Source organism: Athalia rosae, chromosome 2 (genome assembly GCF_917208135.1).
Source record: "Athalia rosae chromosome 2, iyAthRosa1.1, whole genome shotgun sequence".
Lineage (NCBI taxonomy): Eukaryota > Metazoa > Arthropoda > Insecta > Hymenoptera > Athaliidae > Athalia > Athalia rosae.
The window spans coordinates 21,319,596-21,333,710 of NC_064027.1; the positions used below are offsets into that span (position 1 = coordinate 21,319,596).

The 14,115-nt window shown below is 36.8% G+C and overlaps 5 protein-coding genes across 10 annotated transcripts; 3 read left to right on the top strand and 2 right to left on the bottom strand.

Annotated features, from left to right (window-relative positions):
- The first annotated feature begins 529 nt into the window (after positions 1-529).
- Positions 530-2,611, top strand: LOC105689296 (nuclear receptor subfamily 2 group E member 1). Its single transcript, XM_020854300.2, has 3 exons — positions 530-533; positions 798-938; positions 1,107-2,611. Exons 1-3 carry the CDS (start codon positions 530-532, stop codon positions 1,274-1,276), a joined length of 315 nt encoding a protein of 104 aa, XP_020709959.2. The 3' UTR covers positions 1,277-2,611.
- A 67-nt stretch (positions 2,612-2,678) lies between these two features.
- LOC125499940 lies at positions 2,679-4,865 on the top strand. Its single transcript, XM_048650372.1, has 2 exons — positions 2,679-3,627; positions 3,707-4,865. Exons 1-2 carry the CDS (start codon positions 3,399-3,401, stop codon positions 3,943-3,945), a joined length of 468 nt encoding a protein of 155 aa, XP_048506329.1. The 5' UTR covers positions 2,679-3,398; the 3' UTR covers positions 3,946-4,865.
- Positions 4,866-5,104: 239 nt separating this feature from the next.
- Positions 5,105-10,746, bottom strand: LOC105689511 (rho GTPase-activating protein conundrum). Of its 5 annotated transcripts, none has more exons than XM_012406569.3 (11): positions 10,637-10,746; positions 9,445-9,567; positions 8,631-8,816; positions 8,329-8,570; positions 8,120-8,250; positions 7,849-8,045; positions 7,626-7,791; positions 7,385-7,550; positions 7,135-7,309; positions 6,717-7,061; positions 5,105-6,638 (listed from the first exon to the last, which is right to left on the bottom strand). In XM_012406569.3, the coding sequence occupies exons 2-11, from the start codon at positions 9,506-9,508 to the stop codon at positions 6,262-6,264; spliced, it is 2,049 nt and encodes a 682-aa protein (XP_012261992.2). In that variant the 5' UTR covers positions 9,509-9,567; positions 10,637-10,746; the 3' UTR covers positions 5,105-6,261. The 5 variants fall into 5 exon arrangements, with proteins under 5 accessions (XP_012261992.2, XP_020709931.2, XP_048506317.1 ...); XM_020854272.2 differs by having other exon boundaries at positions 9,445-9,570; positions 10,637-10,706; XM_048650360.1 differs by lacking the exon at positions 10,637-10,746 and adding an exon at positions 9,152-9,318 and having other exon boundaries at positions 8,631-8,902; positions 9,445-9,761.
- Positions 10,745-12,017, top strand: LOC105689310. Of its 2 annotated transcripts, XM_048650370.1 has the most exons (3): positions 10,745-11,017; positions 11,105-11,620; positions 11,707-12,017. In XM_048650370.1, the coding sequence occupies exons 1-2, from the start codon at positions 10,882-10,884 to the stop codon at positions 11,608-11,610; spliced, it is 642 nt and encodes a 213-aa protein (XP_048506327.1). In that variant the 5' UTR covers positions 10,745-10,881; the 3' UTR covers positions 11,611-11,620; positions 11,707-12,017. The 2 variants fall into 2 exon arrangements, with proteins under 2 accessions (XP_048506327.1, XP_012261648.2); XM_012406225.3 differs by having other exon boundaries at positions 10,746-11,017; positions 11,105-12,017.
- Positions 12,005-13,931, bottom strand: LOC105689309. Its single transcript, XM_012406224.3, has 4 exons — positions 13,742-13,931; positions 13,552-13,618; positions 13,007-13,344; positions 12,005-12,939 (listed from the first exon to the last, which is right to left on the bottom strand). Exons 1-4 carry the CDS (start codon positions 13,770-13,772, stop codon positions 12,677-12,679), a joined length of 699 nt encoding a protein of 232 aa, XP_012261647.1. The 5' UTR covers positions 13,773-13,931; the 3' UTR covers positions 12,005-12,676.
- Positions 13,932-14,115: the final 184 nt, after the last annotated feature.

Below are 14,115 nucleotides of genomic sequence, written 5' to 3' on the forward strand. Positions count from 1 at the left end.
ATCAACTGCACAGGTATACGTGTGAGTGCATGTATATATATTTAAAAGATTAAAAAACACAAAATTTACTCTTCGATAGACGTGCCATGGATTCATGTTATATACTCACATAATTAATTTAACGGTAGTATAGTTGATGTGCATTATTTTATTTTTTTTTTTTCGAGAAATGATGAAATCCATGTAGTAGGAGCGTGAGTGTTTTGACACCTGAACGTCACCTCGGTAACTCGGTAATTTTTCTACAGGCGACGAATGTGTGGATTAGGTCGGAGGGCAACCTGCGCACTGACCGGATACGTTATAACGCACTCATGGGGGGTTAAAACGTTGCCCTATGCAGAGCCGCGGCTCATTCGATCTCTGATTTTCAATCTGTTATATCTCGATGAGTTTTTTTGACCAGTGAAAAAATTAGTTACGATAATAATTAAAAGTAAAAATCTAAAAATAGTAACAATATAGAGGGGAACAAATAAAGATAATCGAATCTTCTAATAAATAAGACAGAAAGAAGAACTTCTTCGATATGGGTGAGTAAAAGAAGAACGTTCTCTTTTCGAAATACCTTACATACCTTCAAAGTTTGTAATATTTTTTATTCGTTGTCTTTTTCACATTACGACGATTATACTGTTCGTTGATCATATTTACAATTCATGTACCTCATGTATATACATTTCATATTAAATATGTATATATATCAGGTACACGAGAAGTCAATACAAGAGAAAATAGAAAAGTTTTAGTTGTGATTAGAGTTAAGAGAAAAAAGAAATTTATTTTATAAACTTCAGGTCGAACTTTGCCCGCACCGGTATCGTGCAAAGTATGCGGCGATCGTTCTTACGGTAAACATTATGGCGTTTATTGCTGCGATGGATGTTCGTGCTTTTTCAAAAGATCCGTACGTCGCGGTGTACTTTATACTTGCATAGGTATATAACATGACATGAAATAAAACGTTGTATTGTTGTTCGATTGATTGTCAAATACTTTATTTTTAATCAAGATTAATTACAATCACTAAATAATCTGCATAGCTGATTGACGTCGTTTAACGCACCAAATTACATGCAAGAGAATTTTATCATACATATCTATAGCTGGAACCGGAAGCTGCGCCGTAGACAAAGCGAGAAGAAATTGGTGTCCCCATTGTCGTTTGAAAAAATGTTTCGCGGTTCATATGAACATCGCAGGTAAGCACTCTGTCGTACATGCATCGTATCTATTGCAAAGTATAAGTATATGTATACAATACGGACCTGAATGAAACACGAAAGTCGAAAAAAGAAAATCAAAAAAAAATTACAATCACATTTCGCGAGGAAATAAAAACCAATCAGAATCAAAATTTATGGATTTGGGAATACATACCAGATTGATGACTTTATAAACGTGAATATATGGATATTATACACACAGACTAAACTGTACATAAGTATGTTTTCCTTTTCTTTGCTTACAACTTTACTCGTGTGCATGTATATAAAATGCAGTCGAAACGAGATACAAATATGCACACGTGCCGACACGTGTACAAATAACGCAACACAAGTGTCACGACAAATCCCTAATTGACAGGCATGATCCGACGAAAAAATCACACATATGTATATTATATATAACTATGACGTTGACGTGCAAAGAAAATAAATAATCTAACAAAAATAAACAAATTTAAAATTTTTTTTTTTTTTTTTTCTAAAAAATCAGCAAGTCTACCAAAAACGAAATAATAAAAATGCACGCTAAACTGAACTTGAGTCTGATTCCTCCGATAAAAGTAGATAAGTTTACCTACCTTTTTTGCATCAAAAATATAATGATAATAATTATTATTGCATAAGACTTTTGAAAATGTACGTATACGCATATCAGGTGTATATGCGATAATATTAATGATCTTTCATCATGTGTATATATATAAATTTGATTATTTTCTGATGCTATACATCAAATAACATACATACATATAAATATGTATACATATAGGTACTTGAACATTTGCTCGAACCCACGCGATCATGCTTGGTGTTGGGGTTATAGGGTGTGGTGTTAAGGGTGTTAAGGCGCAGTTGGACATTATAATACAAAAGTGTAGAGGTAACAAAGCACTGACAGCTCAACGGGTTTCGAGGTATATAACGCGTTGTCACACGTAACGACAATCAAATCACTCGCGTTGATGGTCTTACGTGTCGTTTGCTCACACTACACCTTCTATACGCAGTTTACCCTTATTCACAACCCCGTACATAAAGCTGAACCCACACCCGATAAGTGACGGGCGAATCAAAAGCGAAAATGAAATATTTATTCATTAATTATTTTCTTCAGATTATTTGTTCATTGAATTATTTTTCGAGCGAAGAAATTTCAATCCATATACAGCTGGTAGCTAAACGTGAACGTGAGCCCTTGATAATTTTCATTCTTCATCGTATCTTGGAATTTATCACACTACCATAGATATTCTATCGATTTTTAACGTGTGAACGTAGCTTTAGGATATTCGAATTATTTGACGTGGTTAACCCCATTCGATGATATATCACCGCGTATATACGTGTACAATTCACGTTCGAGCGGCAATAATATCGTTTAATTATTTATACAGCGACCAATGATTGAATGAGAAATAGAGGAAACAGGTGTAGCATATTTTACATCACGTGATGTACGTTACGTGCAAAGCGGTTTCACGATTTTCATGTAAATATCATAATATACGTCTTACACCTGATGCGCGGTTCGGGGTAATATTTACCCTTTGTAAAAATATGAAAATAGAAAATTAAAAGATAGGATGAATGAAATTATATCTCTTCAATTAATTATTCGTTCAATATTTTTACACAGCGGTTCAAGAAGAACGAGGACCCAGACGCAGGGTGAAGATATCACCGTCTTCGTCATCGTCGTCAGCTCGGATTACGAGTTCGGTTTCGGGATCTCAAATGTTTTGCAACGATAATAAAATGGCCGCCGTGTCGTCCGTGCAGACCAAGATTTCCGAATCTTTCACCATACGCCCCGCGTCAGGTGTAAATTGCCGAGTTCAACAACCGATTTTAATATCTCCAAAACCGATGTTCGAAAATCGTATGAACCCACGTCTCATTCTACCTCCGATGAATTTTCAGAATAATTATCCCATAGCCGTCACGTCCTTCGGAAGGACCGTGTTACCCGCAGGTCAGCGAAAATTATATGAAAACTTTACCTTAAGTTTTCATAATTCATGTATCCAATGAAAAAAAAAAAGAAATTATCATTCCCCCGAATTACTAGCGTTTTCTCTGTTTTTGGCAGGTGAAGTTATACAGTACGAAGTCTCGGCGCAAATTCTTTTAGCCGCCGTACGTTGCGCCAGAAATCATCGTGATTTTTCAATGTTGAGTCGCGTAGAACAGAACGGCATACTTCAACGTGGTTGGCCGGTACTCTTTGCGTTACGTGCTTCAATATGGCCGTTGGATATCGGAGTTCTTCAATCAAGTACACCGATATCGGGGAAAATGGCGTTGAAAAGTTTGGCGAGGGCTAGAGCCACCTTAATGGAAGTTCGTCCCGATCACCTGGAACTTTCAATTCTCGAAACATTCGCGCTCTGTCGTCCGGGTAATTCATTCATTTTTTGCCTCTTTTTTCATTCATAATTCCGACGTAGTTCTTTCATTAATGATAATTGAGTTTTTAGAACTTGCAGAGACCAACGAGGGACAGATAATAATGACTAAGGCGAGGGACGCCGCCGCTGATATTCTTATTCGACATTTGGAAACAAGAAATGATCACGCCGGTCAAAGATTAGCAAGGATAATGCTCATACTACCCACTCTGAGCGCTTGCTGTTCTTGCGATTTTGCGAGCACTTTATTCGCTGCGATAATAGGAGACGCGGCTGTCTTGGATCAAGTCATAGCGTCGATACAGTAAACTTTGTATCATATGTAAAATATTTTTTGATTCGTCAAACAATTATAAAAAAAATAAACCAAGTAAAAGGATGCAGACGATTTTTTTAGAGCGGTATCGGGTGCTCGTCAACGTCGTGTTTTGGCCATTTGAATAAGCAGATTTTCATGGAATTTTGGTAAATTGTGAAACAATAATTTTCACCGTGAGTAAATACGTCTGATGAGATAATAGAAATTATTATATAACATTCCTTTTATGGAAACGTAGGTGTGTGTGTACGTGTCTTCGATAATAAGGAAAACTGTATTGAAAAAGAAACTGAGTGAATTAAATGCGTGTGTAGGAAATGTGAGAAAATGGAAAATTGTCCTAAATTCGATTCCATCGCTCGACATTGTAACAGAAACGTGTGTAAAATAGATATAATTGATGAATGTTATAGCAAAAAAAAAAAATTAACGGTCTTTGGCATACCTCAGCCAAATGATAATTTTAAAAATATATTAAACAATTATCGAAATTCGTAAAATAATTTTTCAATATTGCCTGTACGTGATCATATGGCTTTTCACATATATAGAAGTGCCCGTGTTTACCTAATCTATCCGACAAAATATCGCAGCGATCAAGCTATAGGATGATCATTCAATCAACCGGTTTTGCAAGATCATTTGTAGAAAAGAAATTTGCATATAAGTCGCGTATTTATAAAATCCATTCAATTCTCAACCGCATTACCGGAGGAATTTATTCAAAAAAAAAAAAAAAAAAAAAACTTTTTTGTTTATTTCAAATTAACTGTTATGGGGCAGACAACTAATAGTCGTGATTAGACTTCGTTTTCTTGTTGAATTTCTTTTATTTTCTTCAGATTTTATTTCTTTATTATTCAACTCCATAGATTCATAGCTCAGTAATTGCGCTGTGCAGAACCAGCACATCCAACCAATGCAGAGTAGTGTAGCAAATATGTTTGGTACAGTGATTTTTTGGATTGATCGACGTGACGTGATTGGCTGACCGCGCGGCAGGAATAAACGTATCGCCAGGTGGCCAAAAATAAAGGAAAGACACTTCTGAAATTGCCGCAGATTCTGAACATATTTATCACTGTATCATATACCATATCTGATGTGATAAATTTCGACTTAGATATTAATTAATAAATATAAAACGGTAGAAGTAATGTCTGTATATTTTCTTTGGCACCTTATTAGTTGTATACGTATAATAATGTATATGTATATAGGTATATTTTATGAAATCATATATTTACAGATCCTTAAAATAATATGGCTTGTATCAGACGATAAACAACAATACATACAAGTATCGATATCGTATGGAGAAGAAACTGATATATACTGTACATACATACATACATAAATGTATATGTAGAATAAATAAAAGAAAAACAAAAGGAGAAAATGCCTGTATGGAAATGAGATGTGTTCGTACCAAAAAGCCCGCACCCAATGGCTTTTGGAATTCTGGTAATTTTTATACCAATCTCCTTCGTCCCATGGAAAAAATCACATTCATTGAAAATAATAACCACGTTGTTTACATATCTAATAAAATACTTGGAATGAAATTTCGTTGCGCCGTTTTACAATGCATGAAAAATTCTGTGAGCTATAATAACAATAATAATAAAAGTCCGATATGTAATAATACATACATCAATACTATTTTTAATTCTGAGAGAATTCAGCATTCTCTGGAGAAAAAAGATCCCAATCTTGTCCCGGCGTATCAATTAATAAGATAAATAATTTATAATGAATAAAATATAAGTTAAAAGATAATCAACAAGATAAGAAAACTAACAATGATCCGTAGGATGAGAAAATGAAAGATCTATAGTTACGGAATACATGTTCATTCGTCGTCAGTTACCGTAAGGCAAGTACTCCGATAAACGCGTACTGTAGGTACACAATAAATTTCAGACAGACTTTATCTTATGTAGATTAGAAAATTAGGCCTCTTTCTTTCATTTCTATATGTATAGTAAAAAAGGTTTCCCTGCAGGTATTGCACACTGTGAATCTATCGTAAATTCTTGGAAGTAATTCGCGACTTAGTTAAAGTGACAATAGTTCTCGGAGTTTCGTAACCTACTTGCCTTATCAAGATTATTTCTTAAAAATAAAGTTCGTACAGCCTAATTTAAACTTGGGGCTGCGATTGCACCTGTTTATTCAGTTAATGACGGTTAACTAAGCACCAAACTGGAGTGATAATTATCAAAGAAAAAATAGTTAAATAAAAATTACTGACTGCCCAAGGGTCTTAGACTTCCCAATAACCACTTAAGGGCTAACCTGAGAATTAGTAATACTTTTTTTTATACTTACGGTATCGTTCCTCCTCGGTTTGCCTATGCAGCTGATTGATCAGATCGGTTGGAACGTACCAAAGGTTATTTACATTGTTAAGAAGAGCTTCTGTCACTTGACAACAAATCGCTGCCATATTAACTTGTGCAGTAAGATCAGATTGATCCCGAGGGTAAACACAACGAGGAGGGAATAGAGACGGAGCGACAATCATCGCCACATTGTGAATAGACATTTTGTTCGAACTCTGATTGTCGACGACTAGCTTTAAAAAAGTCAGCAATGCCTTGAGTGTGCAACGATGTTCTACAGGAAGTAGTAAAACCAGTAGATTTAAGGAGTAGGCAAGTTCGCCTGAATTTTTCACACCTGAAACAGAGATAAAAATCGTGTAAAACATATCCGACTGTTTACCGCTAAATCAAACGTTGACTGGTGAATACCAACCATGACTCTGATAAAAGGCATCGATCAGTTCAACGGTGAGTAAAGGTTGGGGTAAGTCTCTGAGCAATTTTTTCAACACAGCTGACAAATCGTGGCATGGTGTACGTCTAAACAATTTATCGATCTCCTTGGGTTTACTATAAAAATCTGTCTCTAGCTCCATGCAAAGCATTTCGACCTTTTGCTTATGACCCCCAACGCGGAGAATTCCTTCCTCCTTAATTCCTCTTCTCGAGAGCTCATGTAATAGTTTTTGGAAAACTAACGGGATGTTGCTTTCGTCTGTGGTAAGTTGGCTGTCCCTTAACAGGAGGGTAGACAAAGAGACGCCAAATAAATTACCCGCTGCAAATACGAGACGTTTTAATTGAAATTGTCAATCTCGTTTGGCGACTAATCAATTACTCTCAACACAAACCTTTACTCCTGCGTTTGTTCGGCTTTCGTTTGGTCAAAGGCACATTATATTTGTCAAAAACAGCTGTCAGCTCAAGCCACAGAAGTGATCGGAGTCTCGTGAGTTCTCGCTGTGACAATAATTCTACTTTGTGTTTTGGATACACATCCTCTGCACACCCATCTGAACCCCATACCTGAGATTATACAACAGAATGTTACTTACTCTATTCATGGACAAAAAAAACTGTAGGCTAATTACGGAAACTTACGTGAGATTTAGCCTCATTGGTTCGGCACATTTCCTCAAAGCTGAGATGCCCATGCGAAGCTGTGCGATTCAAAGGATGTGTGATTAAATTGTCCTCCGCAGGTCTGGTGAGGCCATACAAACTACTGTGACTTCGTGTAACGGTCGCATGGCCTCCAGAGCTTCTCCTAATATTTGAGATACGATTCGATGACTCGGGAGATCAAAACGTTATTGCTACTTTTAAGGTAAAAGCCAAATACCTTAGCGTTGCGTGGTCTTTAGATACCGTCAGCTTTCCAGAAGGTTCGACATCCAAGTGAGTAGTATTAGCAACTTCACTAGGATCACTACCACTTCTTCTCTGGATCGAAGGTCTTGAGAGGTGAATGGTCCCAAGCCTTTGGTAAGCAGTTAATTCTATTCCCTCTGAGGAGTTCGTCAGATAAGTATCTTAAGCCTGCTTTAAAATCAGGTGACTGTTACCTGAATTCCCAGCAATATCTCCTTTCTGGGACCAGTTCCCTGTCCGTCTGAATATTTCTTGAATAGGCACAGAAGCTGGTGCAGGAATTGGAGTTGGATGAACAATGGGCATAGGAGCACTAGTCAATCTGCGAATGGTTTCTTTGCCATCAATCGAAGGGCGGTGGAAAATTGATACAAAGCTCGGTACGTTGTTACTAGAAATACGTCAATAACGGAATGTGTAGGCTTGTAAGAGAAATGAGCTCTAAAGATCGAATTTTTAGTTTACCTGCCCTGGTGAGCATCGATCACTGTAACTGTGGGCGGGGAAGGTGGCAAAACATTTTCCAAAGTTTCCCCTGGAACTGAATCCAGTGAATCTGGAGTCGCGCTGCGGGATCTTGTGCCTGTACTCGACACCTAAAAGTATCGAGTTGAATAATTGGATTTTATATATCATGTGTCTTACAAAATTGGAAAGGAAAGATTTAAACTTACCTCAACGTCTTTGAAAACATCTCTAATATCCGGCTTACGAACTTTCTGCTTTTGATTGAAGCGTTGTTTCACCGTATGATTGAGAGATTTCACTCTACGCTTCACTGCCTCCGCTTGTGCTCGAGATAGAGGACGTAGAGCTGCTCCTAGCTCTTCTGGCTGAATTTCCCGTCCTTCTTTCCATGGCTCAGTCAATTCCCCCAAACCTGCTGCTCGCAGCCATTCCGCCTCTTCTTCACCCTCTAGGAAATCATGAGAAGAGTTTTATTACAGACTTATGCAGAAAAAAAGTATTTACACACCATCGTAACTCCTAGGGCCTGATTCTTCATCAAGATAATCGTCAAGTAGTTTAGTTTCCTCCATCATTTTCTTGTATTCGTCCCAATACTCCTGCATATTAGCCCCACCTCCGCCAAATGTAGCTCCATGGCCTCTGTCCATATTTTTGGCTCTTTTTGCAAAATATGGGTCGTTGTTACAGCTGGCTATCAAGTAGCAAAGATTGAATGTCAACGGGTTATCTGACCTAAACTTGATCTAGACGCTAGCGTGTAGCTGCTTATTACAATACCTGAAAGTCAAAAATACAGAATATCTTGAATATTTGTGACTGGCAAATGAAAAATATTTAAAAACAAAAAACCAAAACAAAATAGGAAATCTTAACCTGCGAAACTCACAGTTCCTGTTAGATGAAAACACATAAATGCACTCGCGTAAAAAAAGAAATTAAAGGTTATTTCGATCCTAAACTGAAAAAAGGTGTCTTGGATCGAAAATTAGGTTTAAAAGATGACTCGTAGTTTGTGGTCATACATACCTTGTAGAAAGGCACACCCATCAGGTGGGTTTTATAGCGTAATCAGGTAAGAATGAGGAGCTAGCGAGTAATAGAAATTTTGTTTACCCAGTGCAAAGCTCACTCAGCATACAATAACGCGCATATGTTTAAATTCATTATCTGATCGTTGTCTTCCATGATAATAACTGTCATAGAATTAGGAATAACACGATGATTGGCAATTATTCATCAAACAGATTTGTAAAAGAACTGTAATTTCGTAGATTCAAAATATCACTGCTTCCGGATATATTTTATATTGGTTTTATTACCTGCCATATGAATTTTGCTTAGGTATGCAATGTTGACATCCAGCCACCTGTTGACTACTGGCATTCCCTCACGTCGCGTTGCTGCTTCTCCACGGCGCACGTAAATGTAGGTTTGAATGGCACCTGCTTCAAACACTACGATACTCTAAACTGAATGGCAGCCTCCCACTCAAAATAATTCACGTTTTCGTTGTTCCAACAACGTTGCCATTTTGAATATTAGGGAATACGCATTTCGATGAATGACTTGATTAAACACTCAACAGATTCATTAATGGAAATAGGGTTGTGGAATTCGAGGCGCACGGAAAAGTTGAAGAACGAATCGAAGTACCCCATCAATGAAAATTCTCAATCAACTTTGGCACCAACTTCCGATGAAATAATTTAAAAATACTGAATCACACAAAAATACGAAAACAACATGATGAATGTGACTTAAAAAAACTTCTTAATACATTAAAAAGTCATTAATTTTCGGAATTTGAAGCTAAGAATGTTCAACTACAAAAATTCTCCAGTGTATCTCCGTAAACTGCGGATGCAAAAGTATTTTCTGATAGGACTGATTGGTGTTCTTGGCTATGGAATATTTGCAAGTTACTTGAATTTCCACAACGAGGTTATTCAATTTAAATTCTTTAATCGCTAACCCTCCATGCGAATAGAATTCTTTTTACACATCCCTAATTCTCATAATTCATCAGAGAATTACATCAACGTTTCTATTTGATTATTAAAGGTTGCCCGATACACGCGATCCGTTTTATATCGAGAAAGACAAGAAGCAACGAAGAAATATTTGGCGATGCTCAAGCAGAGGAGCAGCAATCAGCAACTAATATCCAAGAATAAAAATTTTAAGCGAAGGTCTGACGAATAACAATAACTTCACTGTACTAGGGCTACGCTCCAGTGATTTTTATATGTTATTGCAACGTTTCTAAAATTCTTGAATAAATGTTCATTGATAAATGCATCCTTGGTGTCAGAAATAGACCGAAATAATTGCATCGCCTTGCAATATGCAACTGAAAGTGCATCACACCGAGAATCGTTATGAATAATCCGCTTCCTCGAATTATAGTTGGCATCGAGGTATCTTGAGTCTTTTCAAACTCTTTTATATGTAGATAGAATTTTGATGTAAACCAAACAAGAATTTAGAAAATTAAGATTAAAAAAAACTCACTTGAATGACAGGTGCGTCAATTCGGCTTACACCATGTTAGTTGACACGATGCATCCTCAAGGGTTGTTCGACGGCTGCACATGTGTCGTCACCATGATTTTGAATTACTTCTGCTAGAGGCCGCTAGTTCTTAGATTATACGGTTATTAACAGATAAATAAACAATTGTCAGCTGCATGTGGTCGCTGTCAGATTCAACAATAAAAGATTTTTGACTAAAAATCGATCCACCCTAATACTGAATAATGGGGAAAACGAAGACTGGAAAGGGAGCGGCTATTTGTACTGGAATCGCTTTCGTTTTGGTTGTAATAGCCTTCACCACGCCCAACTGGCTCGAAACAGACGGAAAATTAGAGAAACCCAAGTTCGTTAAAATAGGTGATAGGAATAATTTACTAGAATGATTATATTTTTTACACAAACTTCTAACATATTCAGCTTCAACACTGCTAACTTTTTTTCCAGGTCTATGGCAAGTTTGTTTCCAAGGAATCCAGGACACTCGTCATTTTTACGACGATACTAGGTTTTACGGGTGTTGGTGGGTTTTTGAAGAAGAATATTATATAATTCACGACATAGTACTACCTGATTTCTTCGTGGCAACGCAGTTCTTCTTCACTTTGTGCATGACACTGCTCTTAATTGGAGGTTCCTTGGCAACGCTTTACACTTGCTGTTCTCGACAGCACGATAAATACCAGCTGTTGCTTTGGGCAACCGGTGCAAACCTGCTACTTGCCGGATTCTGTGGGATGATAGCAGTTATTATATTTGCTGCGCGAGGAGACGGTCGTGATTGGATGCCAAACTGGGAGCACAATCAGATCGGATGGTCCTTTGCACTTGCTGCTTTTGGGTCTGCTTTTGTAAATATTGCAGGCATTTTATTCCTGATTGAGGGAAGAAGGTATAGGAATCAAATGCAGAGAACTATCGAGGAGACGCGCAGAGTACACACGACCATTTAAGGGTTACAAGGTACACAAGGAATAAGAAAGATCTTGTAAATATTGATTACTCGCTTTATATTGTTGAAAACCAAATTCGGCTCCGACTTGTTCTAGTTGCATCTTAATTTGCTGAGAGATTTGTAAGGTCAGAGACAATTGTTACTGCTCACAAATGAACAGTGGAATCTCAGCACAATGTTTTTATATACCTAACTCAAAAAAAAAATATTTTATTTATTTGTACGCAATCATATACGTAATTCACCGTAAGTATTTAGGGAATTGTTATTTGATGTTCAGGAAATCCGTCCACTAGATATTTTTCTAACTTAAATGATAAGTTTTAAAGAATTACCATTTTATATTATTTGAAGGTTTATAAAAATATTTATCTATGAAATATACGATTATATTATATTTGAAAATATTTTTGTATTGTTCCCGTATTACATGATCTTAAAGTTATTACATAAGATTCATAAAATTTCGGATCAATTTCTTATCGAATGATCCTTCCGCGCTGTGAAAAGTAAAATAAAACTAATGATATTTGAATATCGTTGACTACAAACGTTGCAATATGTTTGTGTATTTGTGTATAAAAAGTATACATCAGTTGAGATTATAATAAGATTTCATGAGACGTACAAAGGAAATAAATAATTTAGCCAGCTGTCCTCGATACCGTTTACTTTGAGTGAACGTTTAACTTCTATGATTAATGTTTGTTTCAATGCTTTTGAAGCAAATTAACCATCTAAACCATACTTACTAAATTTCGTAATTTCGAAAAATCTGATCGATTATGATTAATGCACAATACATGGATTAGATCAGAGTCAATGAGCGAATGATTGGAAATTCCCAACCTCATCTAATGAGGAAGTTCTTCTTGAACACGTTTGCGTAAAATATCACTAAAATATTTACACAAATATAATATCATTACTACTGTATAATAAGATGTATATGTGTATATATATATATAATTATATATAAATGTAAAAAATGGACGGTAAGGCAGGCAGTCTTACTTAGAGAAACTGAAGTTAACAACTATATAGAGATTCATCTCATTATAAACTTAAATAAAGCCAATAGGTTGCAGCCCATGCTGGACATGGGGATTGTGGTGCATTTGCATCACCAAATTACGAGATTCCTCACGCCGCTTGTAACCACTATTGAAGTCTAAGTATAGAAGGAATGCAGCAACACCATGAAGTATGAAGGACATCACTGCCATGGCGTAAGACCAAGACAAGTGGTTAAAGTTGGGGTACATCAGCCAATCTCTGCGCCAACATTGACCCCCGAATACCGATACGGCCATGAAGAGTGACATAGCTAGAAGAGAAATTTTGTTGTAGCTCTCTAGAGGATGTATATTAGACTTTCAAACAATTTTCAGTACCAGCAATGCCGTTGCAAACAAAGGCAATCGAAGAGAGCATCCATTCGTAATTAAGAACAAATCTCAAAGGCCATCTGATGACGATGAAGATTGTGACCACCTGGCTAGCAAAAGAGACGATCAAGGCAATAGTGCAGAATCCTTGAACAGCCATTAACCAGGGTGGCAAGAGCCATTCTCTAATTACGTAAAAGTAATGTGAGAAAACATGATGGCAGCCATCGAACAACCGGTAGAATTGATAGTAGGGATGTTGGTATTCGCTAAAGCAATACTCCCATAATCCCATGTGCTTGAAACTGCTGAACGTCTCTTGGTAGGACTCGATCCAGTATGGGCTAGTAGATAATAAATGAGTGACATAAATACGCTGTTGTTCTTACAAGAGAACCAATTTAAATGAATTTAAATTGTTTTTATCCATCGGATATTTTCGATAACAAGCTTTCAAAGTTTCTCATCTCAAGAGAAGTAGATAAAAACTAGAGCATCAAGAAGCCTCCGCCTTAAAGTTAATCACTGGATAAATATAGTAGAAATAAAACCTTGTGAATGCCATGAGAAGCATGAGCCCAGCAATATAAGTGAGGATAGCACCGAACACCAGGGCGTCTGTAAATAATTGTTTAATAATTGATCAGTATGGATGGTTTTAAAATAGTTGAGGCTGTACGTCTAATTCCGACCAGCAGCCGCCGTGGAAAATGATTTGCAATGTTTTGTTTTCAGACTTACTCGATGCCCTGTGATACTCCTGTTGTCCCATTCTGGCTAAATCATTCAAATTTCAGTCACTTGGGTCACGATTTACTTCATCTATAAACTTTTTGTGATGTAATTGTTTATTAATTACGTTACAACGGTACTAAAAGAATTAATCACTACGATTACTATCCACAAACACGACGCCCGTCACTCGCCACGCCTTGACAAACAGAATATATATCACTTTAGAGATGGAGAAGTGAAGATCTAAAAACTACTTGCCATCACGCCACCAATGAATTGAGAACTGGAACCGTCTAAAACTGTCGAGGTCAGATCCAGCCGGTAAAACGAAAACCTACGCGAAAATATGCAACGAATTCAGGAGACTTGAATGAATGGAT